We start from the raw sequence: 26,328 nt of genomic DNA, 5'->3' as shown, positions 1-26,328 counted from the left end.
AGTATATATACTCTTTTGATCCCATGAGGGAAATTTGGTCTCTGCATTTATCCCAATCCATGAATTAGTGAAACACACTCAGCAGACACACAGTGAGGAGAAGCACACACTAATCCTGGCGCAGTGAGCTGCCTGCTACAACAGCGGCGCTCGGGGAGCAGTGAGGGGTTAGGTGCCTTGCTCAAGGGCACTTCAGCCCTTCCTACTGGTCGGGGTTCGAACCGGCAACCCTCCGGCGCTAACCAGTAGGCCACGGCTGCCCAGTTAGATACTATCATTCATTATCATGCATTTGACCCATCCATGGTTAGTAAACACACACACACACACACACACACACACTAGGAGTAGTAAACACAGTGAGTAATGAGCACCACTGCTGTGGCATCCGGGGGGGGCAGTTGGGAATTGGGTGCCTTACTCAAGGCCACCTCAGCTTTGACTGTGGACAAAAAAGATTATTATATAAAAAAATAAAATGTTTGTTTGTGTGCATGGGCAATTGTTTGCGAATATGTGTGTGTGTGTGTTTATAGTCATTTTATCAATTATAATCTTTTTTTTTCCCTTAAAGTAGTCTTACCAACTTTTTAAAACTGTTTACTGTTCATTTTTAACTATTGTATTGTTTTGTTTTGTTTTGTAAGAGGCTTTTGGACAAAAGTGTGTGCTAAATTCCATAACTATAACAATGTGTGTTACCTTGGAGTTGAGGCAGTATGCCATCATGTGTGCTAAATTCCGTAACCATAACGATGTGTTTTACCTTGAAGTTGAGGCAGGACACCACCACGTCACCGTTGGGCGTGATGATCGGAACGCTCTCACAGATGATGCCCTTGTCCACGTCAATCACCTTCCCTGAGAAAACACACACTCAAGAGTTCACACTGGACTTCCTCCTGCATCACACTGGACTTACATATGTATCGAAGCACTCAGTTTCTAAAAGTTTGTTATTTTCTTTGAATTGTTAAAACAACCAACAACAGCAGATGTGGAGCCTGAACTCACTCTCTCACTGCTGGAACAGTAGTAGCTCTATCGCCACTAACTCACTCTCTCACTACAGGTAGTAGCTCTATCACTACTAACTCATTCTCTCACTGCTGGAACAGGTATCGGAACTCCCCCTATTACCATCGGTCCCATATTTCCGCCATCTTGTGTGTATGTGTCACTTAATATCACATTTCTATACAAACCAAGATGGCGGATTCCTAAAGAAACGCAAGCACCCACACCATAGGTGTATCTAAATTAGCTATGTACCAAAAATTACATTTTACCGTAACTCGAAGAGCTGTAAACAGTGTTGTAAGGCTGCGTGTACACATCCGCTTGGAGCTCCAGTGGAATTTTAATTTCATGACGAGAATTCTCGGTCTAACCGTTCATGTGCCGTTGAAACGGCGTAAATAGGCGACCCATCAGGCCAGCACTATAACTCCGAGCGTGGTGAACAAAATCGGATATTTCTTGCAGTAAATGCTCCCGTTAAGAACCAAACCAGATTTTGTTAAAATCTACACACCTATGGCTACTGAAAAATGTAAGGTTAATTTAGCAAATGTTATTTTGAAGTGTTAAAAAACATCGTTGTTTTAGAATTTCCGAACAAAAGTGGTGATAATTGGGGGTGCTACGATAGTAGCTCTATCACTCATTCTCTCACTACAGGTAGTGGCTCTATCACTACTAACTCATGGTACAGTGGTAGTTTTATCGCTACTAACTGGACATAGGCAAGCGGAGTCGTCGTCATGGCGGCGGCATTGTTTAGAGCAGAATAAGGTGAATATATAACAGTAATCGCTAGAGAGATAGATACTGCTGACAACCTCTGATGACCTACAGCGCTTAAGCTGTGGTATGAAACTGAACATCCTGTACTGAGGAGCTGAAATGATAGTGAGCATGTCTGCACACGCACACACACACACACTCACACACACACTCTCTCTCTCTCTCTCACACACACAGTCAAATCAACAACTGGGCTGAGAGTTGACTGATGGAAAAGAGAAGTCAGTATGACTGCTGTTAACCACAACCACAGTCAAACAAAGCGCACGAGCACACACACACAAACACACACACACACACACACACACACACACACACACACACACACAACCACAGTCAAACAGAGCACACATGCACACACACACACACACACACACACACACGTTCACAGACAAACCACAGTCAAACAGAGCACACACACACACACACACACACACACACACACACACAACCACAGTCAAACAGAGCACACAAGCATACACACACACACACACACACACACACGTGCACAGACAAAGCACACAAGCACACACAGCCAAACCTTTCTCAGTGTGGTCAGATGAGTATAACTGTGTCACACAACAGGACAAACAGGGTATCACAGTAAACAGTAGACATCATCACATAGACAGGATATCACTCAGCTTCTCAAGTTCGATGACCTCACACACGAAACGTTGGTGCATAATTAAAGCAAGACAGAAGCCTTTTCACCCATATATACATATTCTGTAGGTTTCAGTTAAAAGACTCTATTGGGCAGGGCAGTCTAATAGAGTGTGGCAGCCACCCGGAAACTAGTTTTTAATGGTAGTATTTTAACGGTTCCTGGTTTGTAAGAAAACATCTCTATGGGAAAATGAATGGAGTGTTTGCAAATACGGTTCAAATAAGGTCTGAGTGAACTAACGGTCGTCGAAAGCCTAAGCATTATATCTATGTTCTGCTTATTCCAGGAAGTGATCTTACATCCAACACATCATCTGGTATGTACTGTAGCTTAGCATAATCTGGTGCTACACCCATAACACATCTATGTTCTGCTTATTCCAGGAAGTGATCTTACATCCAACACATCATCTGGTATGTACTGTAGCTTAGCATAATCTGGTGCTACACCCATAACACATGTGTTAGCATAGCATCATCTGGTGCTACACCCATAACACATACTGTAGCATAGCATCATCTGGTACTACACCCATAACACATGTGTACTGTAGCATAGCATCATCTGGTTTCAAATCAGGGAAGTGGGAGGGAGGCTGAACTCGTAGATCACCCCAGACGTTACTGTCCGTTACAACAACTGGGGTTCAATAGTGTAGTCTCTATTTCTTGACAACTTCCGAAGTTATAACACAGGGTCTATGGAAATTGACCCTCTCTGGGGACCAGCCCCCTAACTTCTAAGTTTCCAGGACTTTACTGTGCAACAAGCCATGGCCCCAAGTGTTTTTATTTTTGCCATTTTTGGATGTGTTTTTGTAAACAACACATCACTAACTGATGACGGACAGCCCAGTGTCCACTGGAGAGTTGTGGTTCATTTGATTGGGTTCCAGAGTCTGCTGTGACCTGTGACCTCTGACCTCTGCTAGTGCTACACTGTGTCTCCATGCACTGATTAGAGATGTGACTTCTTCACCTTCTGAGTGGGTGACAACCAGATCTCGCACTGTAATCTAGCTTAACTGAAAGGGGGATTTTTAGGAAGCTTTGCTTTCTATATTTTCTATGTCAATTACTTAAGTAATGAGTCTCTTTGGTTGAAAATATCTGAATGTTTGTGTGTGTGTGTGTGTGTTTACCTTTAATGTCCAGGGGTCCATCGATGTGCAGTGCCAGGCGTCCGGTGGCCGCCTCGTCCCCCCCTGAGAGCGAGGAGCGCTTGTACACGCCCCTCTGCACCTCCCCAAACACCAAGAACATGTTGTGCACACGCGCCGTGTAGCCCGCTAACTCTGTCACCTGCGGGTAGGGGTGGGGAGGGAGGAAGACAGAGAGAGGAGAGAGGAGAGAGGGAGAGAGAGGAGAGGGAGGGAGAGAGGGAGAGAGGGAGGGAGGGGGAGAGAGAGAGGGAGAGAGAGAAGGAGAGAGAGAGGGAGAGAGGGAGGGAGGGGGAGAGAGAGAGGGAGAGAGAGAGAAGGAGAGAGAGAGGGAGAGAGACAAGGACAGAGAGGAAGAGAGAGAACCAGAGAGAGGGGGAGAGGGAGAGAGAGAACGAAGGGAGGGAGAGAGAAGGAGAGACAGAGAGAGAGGGAGGGAAAGAAGGAGAGAGGCAGAGAGAGGGAGGGAGAGACAAAGACAGAGAGGGAGAGAAGGAGAGAGAGACAAAGACAGAGAGGTAGAGAGAGAACCAGAGAGAGGGGGAGAGGGAGAGAGAGAAAGACAGAGAGAGAGAGGGAGAAAGACAGAGGTATAGAGAGAACCAGAGAGAGGGGGAGAGGGAGAAATAGACAGAGAAAAGAAAGAGAATATAAGAGGGATGGAGGGAAGAGAGAGATGGAGGGAGAGACAGAGAAAAGGGAAAAGGAAGGGTATAGGGAGAAAACAAACATAAAGTTGAGTGTTTGCCTTCAGATACCTAGTGTTTCTCTTGCATCATTGGTCAGCACAAACTCTGCTGTGTGTCTGTGTGTGTGTGCATGTGTGTGTACTGTATATATATGTGTGTGTGTGTGTGTGTGTGTGTGTGTGTGTGTACATACGTGTGTGTGTACATACGTGTGTACTGTATATATATGTGTGTGTGTGTGTGTGTGTCTGTGCATGTGTGTGTGTGTGTTTGTGTGCCTCTGTGTGTGTGTGTGTGTGTGTGTGTGTGTGTGTGTGTGTGCCTCAACACACCAATGCCAGCATGCCAAACTATTACCCAACAAAAGCAATGTGGAAATAAGACTTTAAGCTGCAATGACATGATGTGTGTGTGTGTGTGTGTGTGTGTGTGTGTGTTTAAAACAGTTTAACACATTACGCTTGCAATACACCCTTTCCAAAAGATGAAGTGAAGTGACGAGACATATTTACATCCAACACATGTGGCGTGTCTTTATACAGCCGTTAACACACACATGCTAACACAGTAAACACACAGGTACAAAAAATGATGACGTGAAATTACATGTCATATTTACGGCCGAAAAGCGTGAACTATCCACACTGGGCTCAACAGAGTCCTGTGACCTTTAGTAACCGCTATAATCCATCTTTGTTTTTTTCATTCACAAAGCTGCAGGCTCCATTCAGTGATCGTCTCTTCACAGAGCACAGTGGAACAGCTCCTAAACTATAATCCACATTTGGCCAGTTCATTCACAGAGCCACAGGCACCAGTCAGAGATCAGCCCTTCATAAGAAATCACGCAGCTGCTGAGAAAACACTCCTTAGCCCAGTGCCTTTATTTGCTATTGTGTACCCACATACTGGTGTGCCAGTAAGAAACAGCCCATGGCAACATCCTATTTGGACTTATACACTTATTCTTTTGGCTGACACTTTTATTCAAAGCGACTCACTGTATAAATGTAAATTATTCCCATACGGGCCAGTCTCCCCAGAGCTACTCAGGGTTAAGTGCCTTGCTCAAGAGCACAACGGTGGCCCCTTGGACTTGAACCCACAACTTGTCTGGCTACTGCATGCTAGCTGCTAATCTAGCACCGCTACTTTATTTGCTATTCCATGCCCACACGTGTGGCTACTGCATGCTAGCTGCTACGCTAGCACCGCTACTTTATTTGCTATTCCATGCCCACATGTGTGGCTACTGCATGCTAGCTGCTACGCTAGCACCGTTACTTTATTTGCTATTCCATGCCCACATGTGTGGCTGCTGCATGCTAGCTGCTACGCTAGCACCGCTACTTTATTTGCTATTCCATTCCCATATGTCTGGCTACTGCATACTAGCTGCTTTGCTACCAATGCTACTTTATGTCCATGCCCACATGTCTGGCTACTGCATGCTAGCTGCTACGCTAGCACTGCTACTTGATGTGCTATTCCATGCCACATGTGTGGCTACTGCATGCTAGCTGCTACGCTAACACTGCTACTTGATGCGCTATTCCATGGCCACATATTGGTGCGCCAGTGAGCAACAACCGGGCCTCATAGTCCTTCACTACGCTTCTTAATTCTTTCCACAGGCAGGCATGTGATGAATCGAACTGGCTACACCAGATGTGATAGCAACGAGTACATTTGAAAATAAAAAAATACAAAACAGAAAAAGTGTTTCAATTATGCACCTGGTATAGACCGGCTGTTAGTCCTTCTCTCTGCCTCTCAATTCTTTCCACACACTACACACACTTCACACACTTCACAGACATGATGCACTATGGGCCATTTTCCTGTATGTGGATTTAAGCCTATTCCTCAACTAAAACTTAATGAAGACCCTCACTGGAGATGAGCTTTTAGTCTAGGACTAAGCTCAACCCATGTCCAGATATATACAGCCCTAGATATACTAATGATTGAAAACATAACTACCTAAAACACTCTAAGACATCGCCCTGTGAGTGTTGGCTCATTCATTCATTCCCTCACTCTCCACGTCAAGCTGGTGTGTGTGGCGCGTATGTGGCGCATAATGGCTGCTGTGCATCACCCAGGTGGTGTTCTACTGCTGTGCAGGTGGTGTTCTGCAGGTTCTGTTCTACTGCTGTGCAGGTGGTGTTCTACTGCTGTGCAGGTGGTGTTCTGCAAGAGGTGTTTTACTGCTGTGCATCACCCAGGTGGTGTTCTACATATTGGTGGCGGTTAGTGAAATTCGCCCTTCACTGTAAAGTGCTTTTGGATGCCTTGATAGAGCGCTTCATAAATGCAAGTTGTTGTTGTTATTATATTCTATTAAACACATTATAAATTATAATATTATTATCACCTGCCGCCCTTGGTTCTGTCTCATTAATCATTCTCATGGTGATTCAGTCATTCTGCCTAACGATGATGCCTCAAAGACCGGCGCTTCATTCCAGTCTCCCTCTGGATCAGCTGAGACTGAAGGGACCATTTAACACTGCTTAGCACTGTTTAGGGTACACAGGGAACACACACACACACACACACACACACACAAACACACGCACACACACACACACACACACACAAACACTCCCTTTGATCCTAACATAGGTGTTTATCAGAGAGAGTTGAGTGTGATCGACCTACAGGTGTGAGCAACCTCCCTCCACAGAGACAGGGGGAGACTAGGATCTAGGAGCTCCAGAACAGAGGCTGTTGCCATGGTGCTGCTCCCCAGCATCGAGCTCCCTACACTGGGGAAGCCTCTTCTGAGATGCCCTGGCTGGCCTCCAGGAGTTGGGTGTACTTTACCTACTAGGTGGCATTGATTCCTACAGGGCTCCTCTGCACTGCAGCTTGACTGTTACTCCTCATTTTTGTAAGTCGCTTTGTGTAAAACTGTCTGCTAAATGAATGAATGTAAATGTACGATGTGCTATACAAAGGCTTAGGGCTAGTCTCCGCTAGAGCAGCTTTATGGAGACGCTTTCAACAGTGTGAGGAAGTGCTGAAAGTAAAACATGCAGCTCTGCTTTTGGAGATATCTGTCCGTGGTTACCATTGGGAAGAAGTACTGCAAGTCCAACTGTGGTTAACAGTGTGAGGAAGTACTGATATTTAAACATGTAGCTCTGTGCTAAGCCACACAGCAAACGTCATCAAAATAAAGTACAACAAAATATATGTTCTTTTATTAATGGCTGTATTTCTATGGTCATAATTCTGCAGAAAGACTAAGTATAACAACAGCGTGACTTGTAAAACAAACCTATAAGGTAAAGTATAAGATTAAGTATAGTATGGAAGATAAGTATAGTGAAGAAGATTATTCAAAATACATCAAATAGGTAAAGTTAGAAGATAACTATAGTATGGAAGATAGGTAAAGTATAGACGATAACTATAGTATGGAAGATAGGTAAAGTATATAAGATAACTATACTGTAGTATGGAAGATAGGTAAAGTATGGACGATAACTATAGTATGGAGGTAAAGTATAGAAGATAACTATAGTATGGAAGATAGGTAAAGTATAGACGATAACTATAGTATGGAAAATAGGTAAAGTATAGAAGATAACTATAGTATAGATTGAATTTTGGGTAAGGATTGAAAGCATTGCCTGTATCACAAACAAAAATGAAACAATGCGTGGATTTTATCTGGGAATAGGCTACTGAAGGTAGGGACAAGCTACCTCGCTGGCGTGTTTAATTTGGTTCCTTGGTTAACATAATGTATGCTACGTTTTTTTGCACAAAATTGCGTCTGCTAATGAACTTAAACATAAACACAAACAAGCGTGATCTCCTGTGGAATCCCTGACTGCGCCTTCAACGTTAGCCTACTATTTGTTGACATGAAACCTGAACGAACGAAAGGCAGCTGTTCCTGAAGTTCACTTGCGTCTATTTTTTTTTAAATTAGGCAACTTTTTTTGCAGTGGCGCTTGAATTCCAGGAGCGGCGCTGCGCCACTGATGAATACATTGTAGGGGAAACACTGCACACACACACACATGAACACACACACACACTCACACACCTGTATATAATGTATTACCAGTATTTGCCTAATATGTAAAAAAAAGCAAAAAAATAAGTACACATACTGTATGTCCAGTAATGGCATGTGTGTTGTCCAGTCCATATGTTCAGTAATGGCATGTGTGTGTGTTGTGTGGACAGTGTGCTGTCTCCACCAAGGAGGAAGTAAAAGTCCTACTGTCAAACATGTAGAAACACACAGACACACACACACATCTTTCACAGACACATGCACACACACTAACATAACTGTACGCACACAGACACACACACACACACACACACACAAAACAAACACAGTAGCGCACACAGGAGGAGAGGGAGAAAGCTGTACTGTCAGTTCAACAGATGGTGGATTACTGTCTGTGACGGCTTAGCCACGTGTGAGTCTGCCCCAAAGCCCTGCTCCACTCTACCCACACGGTCAGAGAGCAAGAGAGCACCGTGTGTGTGTGTGTGTGTGTGTGTGTGTGTGTGTGTGTGTGTACAGTTATGTTAGTGTGTGTGCATGTGTCTGTGAAAGATGGGTGGTGGTGTTAGAGAGAGAGAGAGAGAGAGAGAGAGAGAGCTTTCCAAACATCTTTCCTTTCAGCTCAGAGCAGATGTGCTCCTCCTCTTCCTAGCCTGTATGGCCTTTGCCCTTTATTGACATCATTACATCTCCCTCGCAGCCTCACACGACAGCTTCGTGTTCTCACATGACAACTTCCTGTCCTCACAAGACAACTTCCTGTCCTCAGTTTCTATTCCTCGAGCTGCTCTCCCAATCAGGAACTTGGCTTCTTATCAGCCAGCCACAGACACAACATCATTTAGTGCACATGATCATAGCAGGTCTCAGGTAGTATCCATCCCAAGTGTGTGTTGTGTGTCATTTAGGTGCCGTTTACACAACGCCGTTTTTTGTGAAACCGGTGAGGTTTTGTTAGTGCACATGATCACAGCAGGCCTCTGATCTATACAAGATAGGGATTTAATGCACATGATCACAGCAGGCCTATGATCTATACAAGATAGGGATTTAGTGCACATGATCACAGCAGGCCTCTGATCATTACAAGATAGGGATTTAGTGCACATGATCACAGCAGGCCTCTGATACAAGATAGGGATTTAGTGCACATGATCACAGCAGGCCTCAGATAGTATCCATCTCAAGTGTGTGTTGTGTGTCATTTAGTGCACATGATCACAGCAGGCCTATGATCTATACAAGATAGGGATTTAGTGCACATGATCACAGCAGGCCTCTGATCATTACAAGATAGGGATTTAGTGCACATGATCACAGCAGGCCTCTGATACAAGATAGGGATTTAGTGCACATGATCACAGCAGGCCTCAGATAGTATCCATCTCAAGTGTGTGTTGTGTGTCATTTAGTGCACATGATCACAGCAGGCCTCAGGTAGTAACCATCCCAAGTGTGTTGTGTGTTCGGCTGCAGTGTGGCTGCCGTGCATCACCCTGGTGGGTATTGCACATTGGTGGTGGTAACTGTCACTGGTGGTCAGTGGTGGGTACTGCACGTTGGTGGTGGTAAGGGAGGTTCCCGCTTCACTGTAAGGCACTTAAATAAGTCCCTGGTGGTCACTGGTGGGTACTGCACTTAAATAAGTCCCTTCAGGGCGAAGCAAGACCCATTGGGGTCCGGTTTGTCCTGCCCATATTTCCCCGATAATGACCGGCGCTCTATACATTGTCCCTTATGTAATATGATGTTGTAGTATTACAGATTGATGCATTGTCAGTCACTATGTTCTAGAGATCTAATGTCATGCACAAACACATCCAGACTTCCTCATTCCCACCATGCCTCTGGGTTCATAGACTTAGGGATACTAACTAAATGCTTGAGTAAATCCCTGTCTTGTATAGATCAGATGTAGCCAGACTGGAGTGAGACACACCCTTTCACAGGAATTCAGTTGACACACTCTAAACCCCTCATTGCCCCCAGGCTGCTGGGATGGACGTAAAACATGCGCACAGGTGTAGGAAGGCCCAAAGATAGCGCATGCATTACTCAGATAAACCACTATCTTCTAGAGATCAGATGCAGCCAGACTGCTGGGCCTCTCACAGGAATGAACACACTCTAAATTCTTCATTCCTACCAAGCCTCTGGGACGCAGCTAGGAAAACATGCAAGCCGCTGTTGTGTGTGTGTGTGTGTGTGTGTGTGTGTGTGTGTGTGTGTGTGTGTGTGTGTGTAGGGGGGCGGGTGTAGGGGGAGCAGGACCTGTCAGGATCTGTCCCAAATTATACCCGTTCCGACTTCCGAGTCACGCTTCATGTTCCACAAAGAGCTGCAAGTGTGCACACACACACACACACACACACACACACACACACACACACACACACACACACACACACACAGCCTCACACACACAGACACACACTCACTCACACACACTCACACACACACACACACACACACACAGCTACACCAACCCCAAAATGCTTTTTTCAATCCGCTGATGCATCTTGCCTAATGATCCTTCCCACTTGCCGTAGATCAATCTCATGTGCCTGGCTGAGGGCCAGAACCTAAAAAGAGACCCCCTCAGGCGGCACAAATGAGAGGCGAGGATAGAATAAGGAATGTGTGTGTGTGTGTGTGTGTTTGTGTGCGGGGGCGTCTGAGTGTGTGTATGTGTGTGTGTGTGTGTGTGTGTGTCAGAGAGTGTGTGTGGAGGAGGAGTCTTGCCTCCTTGAAATGTAGGAGGAATATGGTGTGTGTATGTGTTTTAAGGTGGTATGTGTGTAAGGACTGAGGTGTGTATGCATGTGTGTGTGTGTGTATGTGTGTGTGTGTGTGTGTGTGTGTGTTTATGTGTGTGTGTGGAAGCTGGGGGACTCCCCTACTCCCCTCTATGTAGTAGGAATGCAGTGTGTATGGTGTGTGTGTATGGTGTGTGTGTGTGTGTGTGTGTGTGTGTGTGTGTGTTTTGTGTGAATGGGGAGTAGTGGTGGGGACTGACCTCTTTGTAGGAAGACATGATCCTCTCGATGGCGTCGGCTCCTGACGCCAGGAGGTTGCGTGCGGTGGTGAAGGCCTCGGTCCTCTCGCTCACCATCACCTGCGTGTGCCCGTCGGCCATCTCTGAGGAGGAGACACACAGCCACAGTCAGGTAACTCAGTCAGATAATTAACTCTCAGCCAGATAACTCAGTCAGGTAACTAACTCTCAGTAAGACTTTTTCAGGTAACTAACTCCAGATAACTAACTAACCAGATAACTCTCAGTCAGGTAACTCCGTCAGATAACTCAAGCAGATAACTTATGTGTGTTGGGTTGTTAGATCCATGCACAATTCCCTGGTCAGGACACTAAAGGTCGTGATATGCTCCCACGTCTGTGTTCCGTGGCGCGTAACGAGAATTGCGCCATCAACGCGTATGTGGGGGTTTTGTGTGCCTCCCAACAATTGGGACCCCGCATCAATGACGCACATCTTTGACGTACATGGAAAAGCATACATGTACCACAAGTCCTAGTTGCTACTTATGGATAACTAGCATCTGGGGATAGGGAGACATATTCACTGCAAAGCACTCAGTTGACTGACTATTACACTAACTCCATAGCACGCACAAGTGGGTCTGCTTGTGCCTAGTATTAACTCTAGCATGCACAAGTGGGTCTGCCTGTGCCTAGTATTAACTCTAGCACGCACAAGTGGGTCTGCTTGTGCCTGGTACTAACTCTCTAGCACGCACAAGTGGGTCTGCTTGTGCCTAGAACTATCCCCATAGCATGCACAAGTGGGTCTGCTTGTGCCTAGTACTAACTCCATAGCACGTACAAGTGGTTCTGCTTGTGCCTAGTACTAACTCCATAGCATGCACAAGTGGGTCTGCTTGTGCCTAGTACTAACTCCATAGCACGCACAAGTGGGTCTGCTTGTGCCTAGTACTAACTCCATAGCACGCACAAGTGGGTCTGCTTGTGCCTAGTATTAACTCTAGCATGCACAAGTGGGTCTGCCTGTGCCTAGTATTAACTCTAGCACGCACAAGTGGGTCTGCTTGTGCCTGGTACTAACTCTCTAGCACACACAAGTGGGTCTGCTTGTGCCTAGAACTATCCCCATAGCATGCACAAGTGGGTCTGCTTGTGCCTAGTACTAACTCCATAGCACGCACAAGTGGTTCTGCTTGTGCCTGGTACTAACTCCATAGCACGCACAAGTGGGTCTGCTTGTGCCTAGTACTAACTCCATAGCACGCACAAGTGGGTCTGCTTGTGCCTAGTACTAACTCTCTAGCACGCAGAAGTGGGTCTGCTTGTGCCTACTACTAACTCTTGTCAGGAGGACCGAACGCACACCAATACCTCTCAGCAAGATGCTGGTCACAGAGAGGTTATGAAGTAAAACAGGATGAAACTGCACACTCTGTTTGGCAACGTTTCGTCTGTGGTGCCTTTTTCAAGCGTCTTCAGACACTTCTACTAACTCTGCCATTCTTATTTCCCACACAACAGCTAGGTCCAGAAAGGGCCCAGCAGACTCTGAACTAGCCCATATCAGAGCAGATTCCAATCCATTCCAGAAAGAACCGGTGGATTATCAGTACACTGAGTACCAGTTTTAGTTCACAGGAAGTGTAGAGCACTGTGCCTGTTGGAACTACAGAGATGGATTTGTACAGTATGTCAGTGAGAGAAACACACACAGTACACTCTACACACTACTGTAGTCTAACAGTACTGTGAGCGTTCCTTCCTCTCACTAACTTACTCTACAGATCCGTCTCTGTAGTCCTGACATGCAGTCTGGAGTCTAGTCTACTCCATCCAACACTGAACTTCCACAGCACAAACCAAACTGCAGAAGCACTTGCTATTCGGACCTTGATTGTCCTTGAGTGCCACGTGCTTTTTAAAAAACTAAAAAATCTAACATGACTTATTGTCAGTATAATGCACAACAGTTAAACATAAACAAACAGAGACCTGAATTATTATTGAGAGGTGGTGCAATGACAGGGTGCGTGAGGTGGCAAGGACATTAAGCAGCCATTTCCTGATTTCAATGCTGGTGATTTCCATGTGGTTTACTATACTGTGCCACTCACGCCCCCCAAGCTGAGTGCCCATACAGGCTTTGCGCGGGGACTCTCTTTTGGATAACAAATGCAGTCGGCCGAAAGGAAGGACATTAGTTGTTTGTTTGTAGCCATTTGAAATGCAAATGTAGGGTTTTGAGCATGCTTAGTAACAGCGGGGCTCTACTTTCTAAAGCATCAGCATCGAGCTGTTGTCACACACATCACGTTAAAAGTATCCCCCTGCGCTGCGCTTTACACGGACTGCGTGCACTGCAGGGCATTGACAGCTGTGACGGGAGGGGGTGGGGTGAGAGGAGGCGGAGGAGGGTGCGTGCATTCGGTGCGATCCGATCCGATGCGATGCGATGACCGGATGCAGACTGCAACTAGGCTGCTCTCCATCCTGGTGACACTCACCGTTGTCAGCGAAACCGGTAGCTGTGATGATTGGCACCGCCACCATGACAAGGCCGCTGCCGCTCCACACGTACTTCATGAGAAACTGCTCGAGCATGATGTACCACAGGCGTTTGGACAGGATGAGGTTCATCTGCTCGGCCAGGGCCCGGTAGCACTTCTGCAGCTGTCGCATCTCGACCTGAAGCCAGGACACAGACAAACACGGGGGTGACATGATCAGATGAGATCATGATCAGAGAATGAAACAGTAAAACACTCAATCACACTGACAGCTATAAATCGCAGCAGATCAAACGCAATTGACAGGTGATTGCGTCTGATACACATGCTAGTCTACATGCATCTGTCTGAGGGAGGCCGGCTGTCTGGCTGGCTTACCTTGTGTCCCCGGTAGAATGCTATCTCTTCTGCATTGGCAATGATTCTCGAGTGCACGTAGCGTAGATATCCTTTCCTGTGGGCCTCCTCTGCCACGAGTTTGCCAAATTTCGGCGAACATGCCCGTAGCACCTTGGCCGTGGCGAACACAACTAGTCCGGCTAATAGTGTTGGTCCACTGGCGTTAGCCCCACGGGACCGGGCTGTCTGAATGAGAGTGTATGACGTGAGGACCACATCCAGAATGGGTTTGGTGAGGTTAGAATACAAATGTGCGATGGACTGAGAAAACATCATCACGTCCTCCGTGAGCGACTGGTCCGGGTTAGCCAGTCTACCGTCCATGTTGCTAACCTTATAGTAGGTCTGGTCGGTGAAATAGGTTTTGTATGCATGGTTCACCAACCGGGTACGAAAAGCCAGCGCCAGCTTGCACTCCAGGTAGCGGATAGCGCTGTTCACGAACGTAGCTGGAATAGCAATGAGGAGCCATTTCATTAGCTTGAAGATGAAGCTCCTGGGTTTTTTCTCCACGATCGTTTTCACAATCTTACCGTCCAATCCAGCCACATAAATAGATAAAAACGTCCTAGAGACGAGTGCAACAGAGTGTAAACACAACAAACCTAGCTCCTTTGTTAAAAGCTTGGGAAATACTATTTTAACGAGTTCCAGGACCTGCTTGAAAAATTCTGCATCCACACCGGGAGATTTCTTGTGGGAAGGCACTATGTCCATCGTAGATTTCTTGACGACCAACGATCCATTTTCCTCTCCTCTTGAAGGTGGCTGGTTTTTTGACTGTTTTCGTTTGTTGATCTGTTTGCAGATGATGGGGTAGAGCGTTTTCACGCTGTATGCAGCAACCACAAGAAAGGCTGCCCGCTTCGCCGCTGCAGACCGGTTCCATTTCACGTTGGTCGCTGCAAGAAGTATGTTAGACATCTTTTCCTGTTACACGACTAGATACAATCTACTATTGAAACTGTACCATATCCATCGATATCTTTGACGTCTTGATACAAGCAGGAGAATAGCCTAGTCCATCAACACTACGACATAGCACTGACTCCTGAACCGCTAGATTGCTTCGTGCGTTTCCGTCATCTAGTTGTGACTGGCCTCCGAAATAATCCGATTGGTTCGCGGGGCAAATGACGCAGACTACAAGCCAACTGTACATACTGTAAGTTTAACATCCAGAAAAGGAATTCCTCTTGTTAAAGTAACTAGCCGAAGCTGCGCTTTCTTATTCTTATTCCTGCAATATGACGTTATGCTAACCTTTCTGTGTAAAAAATAACCGCTACTAGAATCAAATCATTCTGACAACAGCACTTGCCCCTGCCTCGAGAGATCTCTCGCGCAAAAGTGAAGCGGCAGCACTGAACTGTCAGAACCATAGACTGTATACAGTCTATGGTCAGAACTGTCATGTCAATCTATATTTATGTTAATAGGATATTCTAAATGAAACACACTTAGCTAAGCTACAATCTTACTAAACATCCTAACATTACCCTGTGTCTGTTCATTAGTGTGTTGTCCCAGTTATTAACTTGTAACAATTATATTACATGTTAGTGTAAGTGAATTCATCCTGGTAACACAACTGAAGAAAGATGAATTGGGTTGGAGGGTCTCGGTGAGTTAGCTGGCTAGCGTTAGCTAAGTTAGACATTTTGCACGTCAAGCATTCAGCAAGTTGATGAGAGTCGATGTTCACTGAATGATTCTCATTTGAAATTCATATTGTATTTATTTGTATTTAACCTGTAACATAATATTCACATTACTTTTATTCAGATACTGTATGGGAGTTTTTTTTAATTGTATTTTATCTGATGTTACTTTGTTTTCAGGAGTCGTATTATGATGAAAAACGACACAAAGAAGCAAAGGGTAAACAGTTACAATTACCAATTATTTCCTATTAAAGCTGTTGACAGTCAAGTTGCTAGTACTGTATATCTTCTTTGTTACCTAAACTTGTTTATTCTGTGTGTTAATTAACCCCTTCTAAGGAATACTTTGCCAAGAAAAGGTTAGAGAATAAACTTCAAACTCTAGGATTACCCACTTCCCCCAAACGAGAGAGCACCGGAAGTATGGATCTGGTTACATTATTTATTGTAAACCAGATTGCAACAAAGAAAACAAAAGCAAGTAAGCAGGCCTATTGCTATAGTTAACCAGCCTTTATTGTTTAATGAATGTCATTTTTATACTCTATGACTTATCACTGCCCATTTCAGGCTGTTTGAGGTTTGAGTGATACAGTATGTGCCTCCACACACAGGTCAACCTAAAGTCACACACTTCCGGGAGCTGAAAGGACCGAACAGAGCCAGGCCAGGCCAGCTCCTAGCGTTACCCATGAGTCCATGCTCACCCTCCCGCCTGCCTCTCGCCGAGGTTCAGCCCCTGCACAGGTGCTCCTTCCTTACCTGTACCTTAGCCTACCTGGTGTATACATCTTGTTTATGGAACTGTGATTCTCAGTTACATGATTGAATTCCCCAAGACTATATCACTTCAACATTAATTTAATTCCTGTATTCCGCAGCAGCACACCATTTGAAAGAGAGAGGACTTTTGTGAAGAAGAGAAAAACACATTTTTCTCTGTTTAAGCAGCCCGAGGTGAGGAGGAATTACAGTCTTGCAAGGCAAACTTTTTACTATTACATTCTGTAAATTCAGCTTGTGTGGTACATTATAGTTAAATTCCCCTATATCCCCCAATCTAAGCCCCCATTGGAGCACGCCTGCATCAGTATTAAACGCTATGTTTGTATTGGTCAAAATGCTACAGTATATGATTGTCATTACAAAGGTTTAACAAAAAGATAATTTCAATGTCAATCAATTCTGTGCATTTTGTGTGTGTGTGTGTGTGTGTGTGTGTGTGTGTGTGTGTGTGTGTGTGTGTGTATGTGCTACTCTTACTCTACTTAATGTGGTAGAAGGTGCACTGCAATCAATAAACATGGCATGTTAGCCTTTAAAGTTACATTATATAGTTATATCTGAGATCCTCCTCAGCAGGCCTACTGTATGTCCCTAGTGTGAACCTCAGCACCCTGGGAGAGAGGGCTTTCAGCTACATCGGCCCCAAGCTGTGGAATTCACTGCCAGACTACATCAGACACTGTGACTCAATTACTGACTTTAAAAACATATCTCTTCAAGATGGCTTATGGACTGACTGACTTTTACTTTTATTTTATTTCTTTTGAGATGACTAATTTTAACAACCTTTTTGTTTTTGTTTATTTGTGAAGTGACCTTGGGTGACATGAAAGGCGCTCTAAATAAAATGTATTATTATTATTATTATTATTATTATATCTAAACATATACAGAACAATACATATACTGTATTTATCTACATCATCTTTGCATAAGCTCTACTTCCTCAACCATTTGTGACTCTGTTCCAGCTGTCCCCTGTGCTGGAGTCGAACCTGTCGGACATCAGTGCGCCTGACTACCAGCATCACGTGCGCGACTCCTTCAGCCCCTACTCAGTAGCCTCGCCAGCGAGCGTCAGCTCCGCAGGGCTGTTCCCCTCCCATCAGCCTTCTAGGACACACATACACACATCACCTAACCCCTGGGACATCACACAGCCAGAGAGAAGCCAGGTCTGAGACACAGACACACACACACACACTCACATGCATATATGTTCACAAGTACACACACTCACATACACAACACATACACACACAAAAACACACACACACATGCAACACAGCCAAATGGATTACAAAGTATACATCATCATAGATGTCCATGATGGCTGAAATTGAAGTAACAGAAACAATAATTTTTTTTAGTATTCTCCCTGAGCTTACATGACAAGATAATTAATGTTAGAATTGAATCATACATGACTGATATATGGATGCATAAGCATTGTATGGATGTGTGCTTGCAATTGACTGCTGCATTTCAGACAAGTGGGAATGTACTGACATTCTACTCATGTTGCCATGTTGTAGTTTAATCCCTACTTCCACCCCAGCGGAGAGAGAGAGCGAGAGAGTGTGCGATGGGCAGGAGAAATGCAGGCAGCGACAGCAGGACACACACACCACACACACACCACTACCACCACTATGCCAGTTACCAGGGTCCAGTTTGGAGGCATAGAGACCATGTAAGCGTGTGTGTGTGTGTGTGTGTGTGTGTGTGTGAGAGAAAGTGTGTGTGAAGAGGGTGCAGTTAATCGATGCAGCACACAATGTGCGAACGGACCGCCTCAGTCACCTGCCTGAGACACTGCCACCCAGTATAATGGTAACGGAGCGTACGTTCAATGACCAGTCATCCAAAACTATTTTTACGCTCCGCAAACGGAATGCTTCAGTTGTGTGCCTGGTGTGGCCTGTCTGTTAGAAACACCAGGCAGGCTACACCAGACCACACCAGACCAAACCAGGCAGGCCACACCAGACCACACCAGGCAGGCCACACCAGACCACACCAGGCTACACCAGGCAGGCCACACCAGACCACACCAGGCCACACCAGACCACACCAGGCAGGCCACACCAGGCCACACCAGACTACACCAGGCAGGCCACACCAGACCACACCAGGCTACACCAGGCAGGCCACACCAGACCACACCAGGCCACACCAGACCACACCAGGCAGGCCACACCAGGCAGGCCACACCAGGCCACACCAGGCTACACCAGGCAGGCCACACCAGACCACACCAGATAGGGCACACCAGACCACACCAGGCAGGCCACACCAGGCTACACCAGGCAGGCCACACCAGGCAGGCCAAACCAGGCCACACCAGGCAGGCCAGACCAGACCACACCAGGCAGGCCACACCAGACCACACCAGGCAGGCCACACCAGACCACACCAGGCAGGCCACACCAGACTACACCAGGCTACACCAGGCAGGCCACACCAGACCACACCAGGCAGGCCACACCAGGCCACACCAGGCAGGCCACATCAGACAAGATTGCCGGTTCGAGCCCAACTCCTCCTGACACTGTCGAAGTGTCCTTGAGCAAGACACTTAACCCCAGTGCTCTCGATGAGCAGGTGGACGCCTTGCACGGCAGCCTCCACCATCGGTGTGTGTGTGTGTGTGTGTGTGTGTGTGTGTGTGTGTGTGTGTGTGTGTGTGTGTGTGAATTGTTGAATGTGAGGCATGACATTGTAAAGTGCTTTGGGTGCTCGGAGCAGTCGATTAAAGCGCTATATAAATGCAGTGTTTACCATCATGTCTGGTGTGGCTCAGAGCCTTACCTCTCTCCAGGGCTCTGGTGTGGCTCAGAGCCTTACCTCTCTCCAGGGCTCTGGTGTGGCTACTTCCAGTCATTACAGGAAGCTAGATGTTGCAGCAGCAGACGCTCCGCAAACGGAACGCTTCAGTCTGTGTGTGAGTGTGTGTGTGGTGTGTGTATGTGTGTGCGCACGTGTGTGTGTGTGTGTGTGCGTGTGTATGTGTGTGTGTGCGTGTGTGTGTGTGTATGTGTGCGTCTGTGTATGTCTGTATGTGTGTGTGTGTGTGCGTCTGTGTATGTCTGTATGTGTGTGTGTGTGCGTGTGTGTGTGTATGTGTGCGTCTGTGTATGTCTGTGTCTGTGTGTGTGTGTGTGTGTGTGTGTGTGTGCGCGTGTTATGTTTAGCCTTCCTGTAAGCGTGTGTTCTCCTCCAGCACCATAGAGGGCAGAGGACATGACACGCGCACGGCCGGCTTTCCTCTCGGCGCCGCAGGCAAGAGCACGCCCCAGGAGCCTTTCTTCAGGGATTTCTGCAGTGATGAGTACAACACCCAAGGTAGCGCCTGCTCTGTGAACTCATTTATGGATCATGTTGCATATCTAATATATCTATGAGTCTAACTACGGATCACATTGACCAGCAGCAAGCGCCATATTTCCTATTGTTTAATATGGTTCAATTTTCAGAGCGTAACACAAGCATAGACCATATAATTCCTTAATAAGTCATATAATTCATATAAGTAATATAATTTGTCTCCTGTTCAAAACAAAGTACTTGATTGATTGATTGATTGATTAATGAACATGTACTGTGTTCAAAAGCATAAAGAGTTTGCCTTTTTCCCACTGGGTGATGAAGTCAGATCTTTTGGCATTGCTTTATTTCACCAGCTCCTTATGATAAGGAAGTGATGAAGATCCATCTCCCTGAGAAAAATGCCATCTCTACAATCACAAAGTCAGTATACACACACACACACACACACACACATTCAGAAATACACATATGTACACACACACACACACACACACATTCATACAGAAACACGCATATGTACACACACACACACACATTCATACAGAAACACGCATATGCGCACACACACAGACACACACACACACACACACACACACACACACACACAGCAGTGATGATACTGTCGCTCCTTTCCAGGGGGGCCTCTGAGACGTTCATGTCCTCTGCAGTGGACCTGGGGTTAGTACAGCTGATTGGATCCCACTGTCAAGGGCCGTTAACACCAAGAGTGATAACTACAACGATAACAACATAAAAGTATCACTCTAGCTAATATGAATGACAATGTCCACGCAAACTACTGTATAACGATAATGACACAAAGAACGTTGGGGATCACTTTCAGAGCAATTTTGAGAATGATAAGAAGCTAACTACAATCAGACATCACATTCATCAACACAAGGAGAGACTTTCTTTAAAACTGGTCAGTGAGGATGTTTTTATTGCTATAGTTATAGTTATCTTTATAGTGATCATTCCTGGTGTGTACAGCCCTTAAGTGTGGGACACAGAGTCTTACTTGGAGACGACGGTGAGGAGGGAGACTAGTTATAGGTGTTTTCTTTCCTCCTAAGGGGCATTGTAGAGTCACAGCAGAGAGGTGCTGAGCAGGATCTTGTGAGAACCGTAAGTGTGATGATAATGGGCATTTTAATATTGTTGTGACAGATGTAATTGTATTGGGTGTCCAGTCATAGACTGTTATGGAATATCTACAGCTCACAATTGGGAAGAAGAGTTCCTACATCGACATCTAGTGGTGAAGATTAAAACTGACAAAGAGGAGGACAGAGATTTGTGTCGTATTTTATTACAAATTTCTCAGTTGCTTTGGCACATTTCTCAGATCAGAATGGTGATTCTTAAAACTGTTCAAACTCCATATCATCGTATCACTTGTGCACATCCTTGAAGCAGTTTCTCCCAATTTTGAACAAATAGCAATGCTTTCGTACATCCACGAAACTGATTTTATACAAATGTCTGCTTTTTTTATTTTCTAATGTCATGTTGGTCAAAATGCATTATACTGGTTCCCTGCTGAATAGTCCCACCCCATAAAACAAATTGGCTTTATTTCATCACTTGTCATAATCTGTTTAGCAAATGTATGTGACCTGACAGACAGGAATGTCAGGATATACAGTATAGAAAGATGTACAGTGGTGCACAGTTCTGACCAAGGGGTGTTTTACGTTATATTGGATATTTTTCTTTTGTACAATGCTGTAAAAGACTTAGTTTTCTTTATACTGTCACAATGTCTGTCAACAGTATAAACTTTGAAACATATCCGCTGTTTTGCAATCAACCCCCTCCACACACAATAATGTGTAACCTTGTAGTTTTGGAATAGATAATAGTGTTGCCTTGCACATTGTTTATTAGAAAATACAGAGTAAACTGTCATATTGACAACAATCTCGACACAGCTTAAACAATGGCATCATGACTTGTCATTCTGATTGCACTGACTTTTTCATTGGCATAAATACCTGCTTTTGAGGCATGAATTACGATAAGCGTTTTGAGCAAGATACGCGCTTTTGCAGCTTATTCACTATGCTGTGCAGTTTGCACTCATTGTTTTGAGAAATTGCACTGTTGTACAAATGTGCATTATGATTCGAGAAATGCACCAAAGTGGCTGAGAAAAACTATTTTTTTTGCGCTAGTGTGTGTGTGAATGGACATTCATTCTCTGTACGTTCTCTTAAAACAGATGTTCACGTGTGCAGACAGCAGACAAGGTAAGTCAATTAAAAATAACAGAAATAGCCATTTTTCTGCATGCATACAAAATAAAATGGACTATATAAAACTTTATAATATTTATAACTGTATAATATTATTAAAACTGCAGTATATTACACATACTTAGTGGCTAATGATGTTGAGCAAAACTAAACAGTTGTCTTGTCTGGTCTCTTCCTTGTGCAGATGCTGGATATGAGCAGGTATCAGTAAGGAGCGAGTCTCCCAGCTACTCCCCTAGAGAAGGCTGTAACCCCAGTGACTCTGATGATGTGAGTATGGGACCTGGAATACTAGCAGTAAACCTCTTTCCCTCACACAGACTTATATGAATTGTATCTGTTTGTTGAAGCCATTTATTAATTGAGAGTTCATACAAAATAATTGTTAAACCTTGTATCTAACTAATTCATTTTTACTTAGTCAGGGTTCGTATATATTTGTATTGTTATTATTCTGTTAAATTTGATATACTCTGTTATTAAGTTAATATTGGAATTTGTGAGGCTGTATGACTATTCATTTTAATGTTGATGTAATGTGTACTGGTAATTGTAAGACACTTTGAACAAACTTGTCTGTTAAAAACTAAACATAAACATAAAGCTGCAACGATTAGCTTCCACTATAATCATCATGGAACTGGCTACACCAGGCGTAATATCGGCGTGTTAAAACTATTTTAATGCTCCATGAACAAAACACTTCATTTATGTTCCTGGTGTAGCCTACCTGTTTTGGCTGATAAACAGAGTGTTTTACTCTTTCTGTTTGTTCTGATGCTGTGGTGATTCTGATGCTGTTGTTGATTCTGATGCTGTTGTTAATTCTGATGCTGTGGTGATTATGATGCTGTTGTTGATTCTGATGATGTTGTTGATTCTGATGCTGTGGTGATTCTGAATGCTGTGGTGATTCTGATGCAGTCGTTGATTCTGATGCTTTGGTGATTCTGATGCTGATTCTGATGCTGTGGTGATTCTGATGCTATCGTTGATTCTGATGCTGTCATTGATTCTGATGCTGTGGTGATTTCGATGCTGTCATTGATTCTGATGCTGTGCAGGAAGAGGACGATTGCTGTTGCCAGCATAACACGCATGATGCTTTGGAAGCATCATGCACCAGGAAGTGTGTGGAGTTGGACACACCCTTTCTGAACTCTCACAGCACATTCACCCAGCACGACCTGTCTGATATTCAGCAACACAGTCAAAAGTAAGGCATAAGTATTAAGTATGTAAATATACTCTTTTGACCCTGTGAGGGAAATTTGGTCTCTGCATTTATCCTAATCCGTGAATTAGTGAAACACACACAGCACACAGTGAACACACAGTGAGGTGAAGCACACACTAACCCGGAGCCGTGAGCTACCTGCTACAGCGGCGCCTGGGGAGCAGTGAGGGGTTAGGTGCCTTGCTCAAGTGCTACAGCGGCGCTCGGGAGCAGTGAGGGGTTAGGTGCCTTGCTCAAGTGCTACAGCGGCGCTCGGGAGCAGTGAGGGGTTAGGTGCCTTGCTCAAGGGCACTTCAGCCGTGGATGTGGGCATGGGAGAGCAGTGCTGAACCACTTCCCCCGCCCACATTTTTCCTACTGGGTCCTCCTACTTATAGAAGCTAGTTAAGCAGTGTTGTAATATGTAATATTATACATTTTCACAAAAATGAAATTCTGGTGTGATCCTGAACATGTACAGAATCTGTCTCTGATGCCTTAGAGGCACAGTTTTGATGAGCAACCTGTAGTTATTGCAGCAAACATTTTCGACCCAGTGTTCCCCTTGCTTTTTCTATAATACAGTATGTATAACTAACTCTATTAACATATTAAGATGTGATGAAGCAATGATTTTGAATTCCTTTTACTTTTCTACAGTGCAGACAAGGGCAGAATGGCACACAAGTCTGGCCGCCCGGTTCCTTGTGACGCTGCAAAGAATCGTGGGAGGTGGAGGGGCTGTGGTGAAGACCAGTATGTTCCGGCTCGGGCTGCGCCAGGTAACACCCACCAGCCAGGCGGCAGGACGGCTGAGCCCCCCGCAGCAATTCCGCAACCCGCCCCTCAAACCCAGGAGGTGGGCACCCAGACGACACCCATCCCACGCCCCACCCTCACTGATGCCTCCACTCAGTGGTGCCCCCCACGGGACATTAGAAGCACTGCAGCCGAGACGGAGCACCACCATTACCCCAAGTCCCCATCTTATATGCCTGCAGTTCCCCCTCGCTTCACCAGGGGGCAGTATGAGCACAAGAATGAGCTCCTCAAGAAAGCATCTCAGAATTGGCTGAGCTCCGCCACGACTCCGGCAGAGTCACACACACACACTCACACTCACAGTTACACTCGAGAGCAGAACACGCCCTGGCAGACACGAGGGGGAGCTCACACACACTCTCCAATTCCCACTCCGGAGTGCAATAGGTTTGGACCGACGCCGTCGTCAGTGTCAGCAGCCGCTCCTCTGCACACCTGGGCCCAGCAGCATGGGGCCGTGAGGCATCCCTGCGCGGCGGTGGCCGTGGACCAGCCCCCCACGCCCGTGTTGGGAGTCCGATCCCGCATCCTCCACCAGCACAGCACAGAGGGTAAAAATAACCTCCGTGGTGCTGGCTTACATAAGGCAGTGTCTCCATTGTTTTCCCAGGCAGTGTAATTATCACATACGGACAGACAGACAGACGGACGGACATGCTGAGGGCGTGGGGCGGGTGGCTGGCTGGATGTCGAGGAGATGGAGGAGTCTTTTGACACACGTGTTGGCACGTTAGCAGGGTTTCAGCAGCATTAAAGCTGCATTAAAAATAGGCACTTAATAATACAAGCTTTCACACTTTTCTTTCTATCACCCACTCATTACGCCCCCCACCCCCCTTTCCCTCCGTTTTCCTTTTTTTCCTCACGCTCCATCTCACTCCTTCACTTCCTCTTTCAGTAAGCCCTTGGGACCACAATATCCAGAACATTTCCATATTATGAATACTACATCTACAAATATGAACCATTAGCGATCAATAGCCATTCACAATCAAGCATGCATCTGGTAAATGCTTATGGTAGATTGTCAAATCAGTTGATTAATTTGCAAGGGACCATGTACAATTTTAAGCACAAATGTTGCCGTTAGATGCGTTGTACCAGAGTTAGTCTCAGGCTAATTTACATCTGCTGTCCCCTGGCAATTAACAATTAGCCCACAATTAGCATAGCTAGTGCTCTTTGCCGTAGACACCCTCTTAGACTCATCTTCCATTCATCACTTTCTTCTTCTTTCTCTCCCACATTGTCTTCTGTCCTCCCTCGCTCACCTCAGTCTCCCCCTCCCTTCTCTATCCTTCTGTCTGTGTTTTTGCCCTTAATCTCTCGCCTTTCTGACTCCCTTGGGTTTGTCTCTTTTTCTTCCCTCTTCCTTCCTCTACCCCACCTCTCTCTCTCTCTCTCTCTCTCTCTCTCTCTCACCCTCACATCTCGCCACATGTTGTGCTGTTGTGTTTTTTTCCTTCTTTTCTTTTAAATGTTCTCCATTCTCCTGCAGAGGTGAGAAGAGAGCACCCTTCAGTGCTCGGCGGTGGCGGAGAGGAGGACAGGCAGGAAGGTGACGGGCGGCGCGTGGCGGAACAGAGCGCGGAACAAGAGCGGTGTGAAAACCTGACGCTTTCTGAGGCGACGACAAGAGCAGGAGAGAGGGATACAGAAGAAGCGGTGGAAGAGGAGGAGGAGAGAGGTGAGAAGAGCGTCTCAGAGGAGGCCGAGACACTTCAGGAAATCGCAGACATTCTGCTGATGATGAAACGCAGAAAAAAGTGAGATGGGAACAGCAGCGACAGGGGAGAAAAAAACACACACTGTAGCACAAGACAAGGGCAGTGTGTGTGTACATCTACATGTACAAGTGAGGCCGTAAGAAATAGAGACACATTTTCAGTCATGCACACATACACCTGCATGCAAACACACAAACACAAACACACACACACAGAGAAACAGAGACATAAAAAAAACAATAAATCCAAGTTCCAAGA

The 26,328-nt window shown here is 45.6% G+C and overlaps 2 protein-coding genes across 5 annotated transcripts in view; one reads left to right on the top strand and one right to left on the bottom strand.

The window, feature by feature from the left end:
- Positions 1-15,498, bottom strand: part of LOC121697837 (ATP-binding cassette sub-family D member 2) — a 23,855-nt gene extending 8,357 nt beyond the window's left edge. Inside the window, exons 1-5 of the mRNA XM_042079603.1 lie at positions 14,247-15,498; positions 13,866-14,046; positions 11,377-11,498; positions 3,618-3,777; positions 767-861 (exon numbers count right to left, since the gene is read on the bottom strand). Coding sequence (XP_041935537.1) covers positions 767-861; positions 3,618-3,777; positions 11,377-11,498; positions 13,866-14,046; positions 14,247-15,191 — 1,503 coding nt within the window. The 5' untranslated portion in view covers positions 15,192-15,498. The remainder of the gene's footprint in view (positions 1-766; positions 862-3,617; positions 3,778-11,376; positions 11,499-13,865; positions 14,047-14,246) is intronic.
- On the top strand, positions 15,381-26,328 carry LOC121697836. 4 transcript variants are annotated; one of them, XM_042079600.1, is made up of 16 exons: positions 15,381-15,432; positions 16,109-16,148; positions 16,271-16,412; positions 16,546-16,678; positions 16,816-16,888; positions 17,689-17,892; positions 18,253-18,410; positions 19,941-20,062; positions 20,401-20,467; positions 20,684-20,725; positions 21,124-21,175; positions 22,272-22,299; positions 22,490-22,575; positions 23,370-23,521; positions 24,182-24,894; positions 25,842-26,328. In XM_042079600.1, exons 1-16 carry the CDS (start codon positions 15,401-15,403, stop codon positions 26,111-26,113), a joined length of 2,316 nt encoding a protein of 771 aa, XP_041935534.1. In that variant the 5' UTR covers positions 15,381-15,400; the 3' UTR covers positions 26,114-26,328. The 4 variants fall into 4 exon arrangements, with proteins under 4 accessions (XP_041935534.1, XP_041935533.1, XP_041935536.1 ...); XM_042079599.1 differs by having other exon boundaries at positions 16,813-16,888; XM_042079601.1 differs by lacking the exon at positions 15,381-15,432 and adding an exon at positions 15,712-15,891 and having other exon boundaries at positions 16,813-16,888.

Source organism: Alosa sapidissima, chromosome 22 (genome assembly GCF_018492685.1).
Source record: "Alosa sapidissima isolate fAloSap1 chromosome 22, fAloSap1.pri, whole genome shotgun sequence".
Classification (NCBI taxonomy): Eukaryota; Metazoa; Chordata; class Actinopteri; order Clupeiformes; family Clupeidae; genus Alosa; species Alosa sapidissima.
Note: the sequence above shows the minus strand (reverse complement) of the source record. Positions and strands in the feature narration are given on the sequence as shown.